This window comes from Diaphorina citri, unplaced genomic scaffold (genome assembly GCF_000475195.1).
Source record: "Diaphorina citri unplaced genomic scaffold, Diaci psyllid genome assembly version 1.1 scaffold4778, whole genome shotgun sequence".
In the NCBI taxonomy this organism is placed as follows: domain Eukaryota; kingdom Metazoa; phylum Arthropoda; class Insecta; order Hemiptera; family Psyllidae; genus Diaphorina; species Diaphorina citri.
Genome location: NW_007382169.1, coordinates 5,240 through 9,277, shown reverse-complemented (window position 1 = coordinate 9,277; position 4,038 = coordinate 5,240). Strand labels below are relative to the sequence as shown.

The 4,038-nt window shown below is 32.5% G+C and overlaps 1 protein-coding gene across 2 annotated transcripts; it reads right to left on the bottom strand.

The window, feature by feature from the left end:
* Positions 1 to 74: 74 nt before the first annotated feature.
* Positions 75 to 2,790, bottom strand: LOC113472326 (putative mediator of RNA polymerase II transcription subunit 26). 2 transcript variants are annotated; one of them, XM_026832019.1, is made up of 2 exons: positions 941 to 2,790; positions 75 to 775 (listed from the first exon to the last, which is right to left on the bottom strand). In XM_026832019.1, exons 1-2 carry the CDS (start codon positions 2,778 to 2,780, stop codon positions 381 to 383), a joined length of 2,235 nt encoding a protein of 744 aa, XP_026687820.1. In that variant the 5' UTR covers positions 2,781 to 2,790; the 3' UTR covers positions 75 to 380. The 2 variants fall into 2 exon arrangements, with proteins under 2 accessions (XP_026687820.1, XP_026687819.1); XM_026832018.1 differs by having other exon boundaries at positions 75 to 1,098; positions 1,135 to 2,790.
* Between the last annotated feature and the right edge of the window lie 1,248 nt (positions 2,791 to 4,038).

Below are 4,038 nucleotides of genomic sequence, written 5' to 3'. Positions count from 1 at the left end.
TGTGTATCCATCTAGTGTGAAAGTTTCCGGTTCAAATGGTCTCATCCAATGTTCTGTTAGACAAACTGCATGTATTTTCCCGTCTAATGTGTCTAAAAAGGTTTCCAATTCATGTCTTTTTGCATTTAAACTCTGTATATTTTGATGCAAACAATAAAACAATTGCTTTTTTGTGTCATTGTTTTTGTCATATTTAGACGGGATAGTTTTAAATTGAGAATTTGTCATAATTTGCGATTGTTTTGTATCGCATTGAATAGTGTTTACATGTCGGGGTATGCGACATATGTCAGTAATTTTATCACAGTTGGATGTATTGTGTCGTTGTATTCGACATTTGTCCATCTTTGTCAATGGTTGCAATCTATTAGTATTGCAATTTAATGTAATGTCATCTGGTGTGTAAGATTCGTCAAAGGGGTGTAAAAATTTGAATATGAATATGAATTAGTGTTTCGATTACAGTAATTTGTGTATGCTGGTATCTGTGTTGAGAACATAGGGCTGTGTGTTGGTCTATATTGACCTGTTAATGATGGTGTTATGGATAATGTGGGTTGTTGACTACTTGGTGTTGGAAGATATGGAGTTATCTGTGATATCTGATTTCTGATGTATGGTGTGTCAGAGTTTATTGGAGAAAGCGATGCTATTTGAGCATATGTTTGATTGTTTTGATGATATGTTACATGTGGTTCTTGATTGTTTTGTACAAAAGATGTTATGACTGGTGTTATTTGATGTGAGGTTTGATTGTTCTGTTGATATGTTGCATGTTGTGTTTGATTATTTTGTGCAAGAGATGTTATGACTGGTACTACTTGAGGAGATGTTTGACTGGTCTGTTGATGTGGTACATGTAATGCTTGATTGTTATTTTGATGTGTTACAAGTGGTATTTGATTGTTTTGTGCAAAAGATGTTATGACTGGTGTTGCATGTTGTGTTTGATTATTTTGTGCAAGAGATGTTATGACTGGTACTACTTGAGGAGATGTTTGACTGGTCTGTTGATGTGGTACATGTAATGCTTGATTGTTATTTTGATGTGTTACAAGTGGTACTTGATTGTTTTGTGCAAAAGATGTTATGACTGGTGTTATTTGATGCGGGGTTTGATTGTTCTGTTGATATGTTGCATGTTGTGTTTGATTATTTTGTGCAAGAGATGTTATGACTGGTACTACTTGAGGAGATGTTTGACTGGTCTGTTGATGTGGTACATGTAATGCTTGATTGTTATTTTGATGTGTTACAAGTGGTACTTGATTGTTTTGTGCAAAAGATGTTATGACTGGTGTTATTTGATGCGGGGTTTGATTGTTCTGTTGATATGTTGCATGTTGTGTTTGATTGTTTTGTGCATGAGATGTTATAACTTGTGCTATTTGATGAGATATTTGATTGGTCTGTTGATATGGTGCTTGATTGCTTTGGGTATATTGTGTTGGTTGAATTGCTGTTTGAGTCCTTTGTGAATGAATATTATCTTGTGATGATATTTGATGACTTTGTTGAAGGATCAATGGTGTATATGAGCATTTTGGTTGTGTGTTTATCTTTTGAGTGTAAGTAGGTGTTTTATTTGCTATTTGGCTACTTATCGCTTTGTTTTGATTTTGGTTTGTTCTGCTGATTGGATTATTCCATATTTGGTTAGTGTTGTTGTTGAATCCTCTGTTTTGAAGATGGTTACTTTTGTAGGTATATCTAGGTGTAGTGTATTTATTGTATGTTCTTCTTCTTTGCTCATTGAAAGTATGATAATTTCTATAGTTATTGTAATGATTGTTGTATCTGTTATATCTATGTCTATATTGTCTATGATTGCTATTATAAACATGTTCTTGTTGAGCATTTATTCTATTATTCATAGCATTTTGTATTTTACTAACTAGGTATGATGTTGTGTTCTCTTTTAACGTGATTCCATCTGTGTTGTAATGCGTCGGATAGAGGAAGCTTTTTGTGTTCAAGAAAGTGATGTTTTTGTTATTTTTAAACAAATTTTTAATTTTTGTGTTCAATTTGGCTATGTGTTTGTTTATGTGTTTTTTATCTTGTCTATCTAATATGAGAATTAACACTATTTTCTTACATACTTTTACCTTGTTTATTATTACCTCGTAATGTTTCCTAAAATCTTCCCATGGTGTTTTAAAGAGGTCCTGTGCCCCTATTGTAACAATAGCCTCATCACTATATGATGCTTGGATTTTTTCGCAACATTCTTGCGTTTCCTTTATTTTATATCCTTTTCCTCCAATCACTTCGGTTTTTACATTACCTATATTATTTTGATGCCTTTGAGTGTTGTAATGTTTTGCAATCCTTTCTGCCAAATCATCTCCTATTATATATAACTTATCGGGTTGTTTTGTACTTTTGGTTTTTAAGGGGCTTACTTTTTTCTTCATATTCTCTAATTCCGTTTTATCTAATTTCCAAGCAATCTCAACGGTTTCCAATGATGTTTTTAAGTTTTCGATAAGATTTTCCTTCTCCTCAAGTGCCTGTTGGTGTTCATCCAAATGGTTTTCTTTTTCCGGTGTTGTATTGGTTGCTTCGTCTTTCTTATTATTTGGTCTTTTTACTGTTTGATCCTCTTCTCTTTCCTTTTCTTCATGTATCTGTTGGTATTCATTCAATTCCAAATGGTTGTTTTTTTCCGGTGTTGTATTGGTTGCTACGTTTTTCTTATCAATAGGTCTTTTTATTCTTTGATCGAATAGGTTTCTTCTTGTTGTTTTTTCCTGGATGTGAGCTGGAGTATAGAACATATCTTCATGTTTTGAATTGTGTGCTTTGAATTGAATAAGCAATTTCTTCATAATTTTTATTATTTTAGTTTATTTTATTTGTCCTACGTTTGTTTTGGTCCATTGCAATATTGTAATGTTTCTTCGAATTTAGTCATAATATTTCTAATGATTATAGTATAATAATAACTCATCTCTTACATATTCTGTCAGGATTAATGAATAGCATGACTCATTCTCGATGAATGATCGCATCATAAACTCAATGATTGATTCACAATGATCATGATTATGATTATGCATTTGATGATGATTTATTATTTCCAATTGTTGAATCTATTCTTAGATGTAGTCTTATACAATGCTTCATGATGATGGAAGCATCATCTATTATGATGCATGAGGATGATGCAATGATCTTGTATGATGATGATCATAATGATGATGATGTTATCACTCGTTCTATATACAGCAGTACTGAGATGGAATCATTAATTCCCGGTATGTAATAGATGATATGATGAATGATGCATGATTCATTCATGCATGCCAACATCAGTTCTTCTATAGGTATGATCATCTGATTAGTATGAGTCACGTGATGACTATATGACTGAGATAGTCTTCTGAATGAGCATCAATAATGATGATGGATGGATGTACATAACTTTTGATGATGATGAAATTATGAATGATGAGTCGATTTATCAGTGTTATGAGATGATCATACAACGAATAGAAGGATGGATGGACTGATGATGATGATGAAATCATGTATGATGATGATTATGAATTCCGAGATGAATGAGATGATGATAAACTGATGATGATGATGATGATGATGAATGAATGGAAGCGTTGGAACGTGGATGACTCGATTCTGCACCGGGAATGATAATGTGATGTATAGATAGATGATATGAATGATGAATGATGAATGATGTATGATTATATGATGATGATGATGATGATGATGGATGAATGATTATGATGATGGATGGAAATGATGGATCTAATGATGATGATGATGATAGATGATGATGATGATGAATAGATGATGATGATGAGATGAAGATGATGATGATGAATGATGTATGATGATGATGAATGATTATGATGATGATGGATGATGATGAATGATGAAGAAAGATGAATGATATTATGGATGAATGATAATGAGACAAATGATGACTGATTGATGATGAAGTGATATATGATGATGAATGATGATTGATCGATGATGAATATGATGAGAATGATGATGAATGATGGATGATTC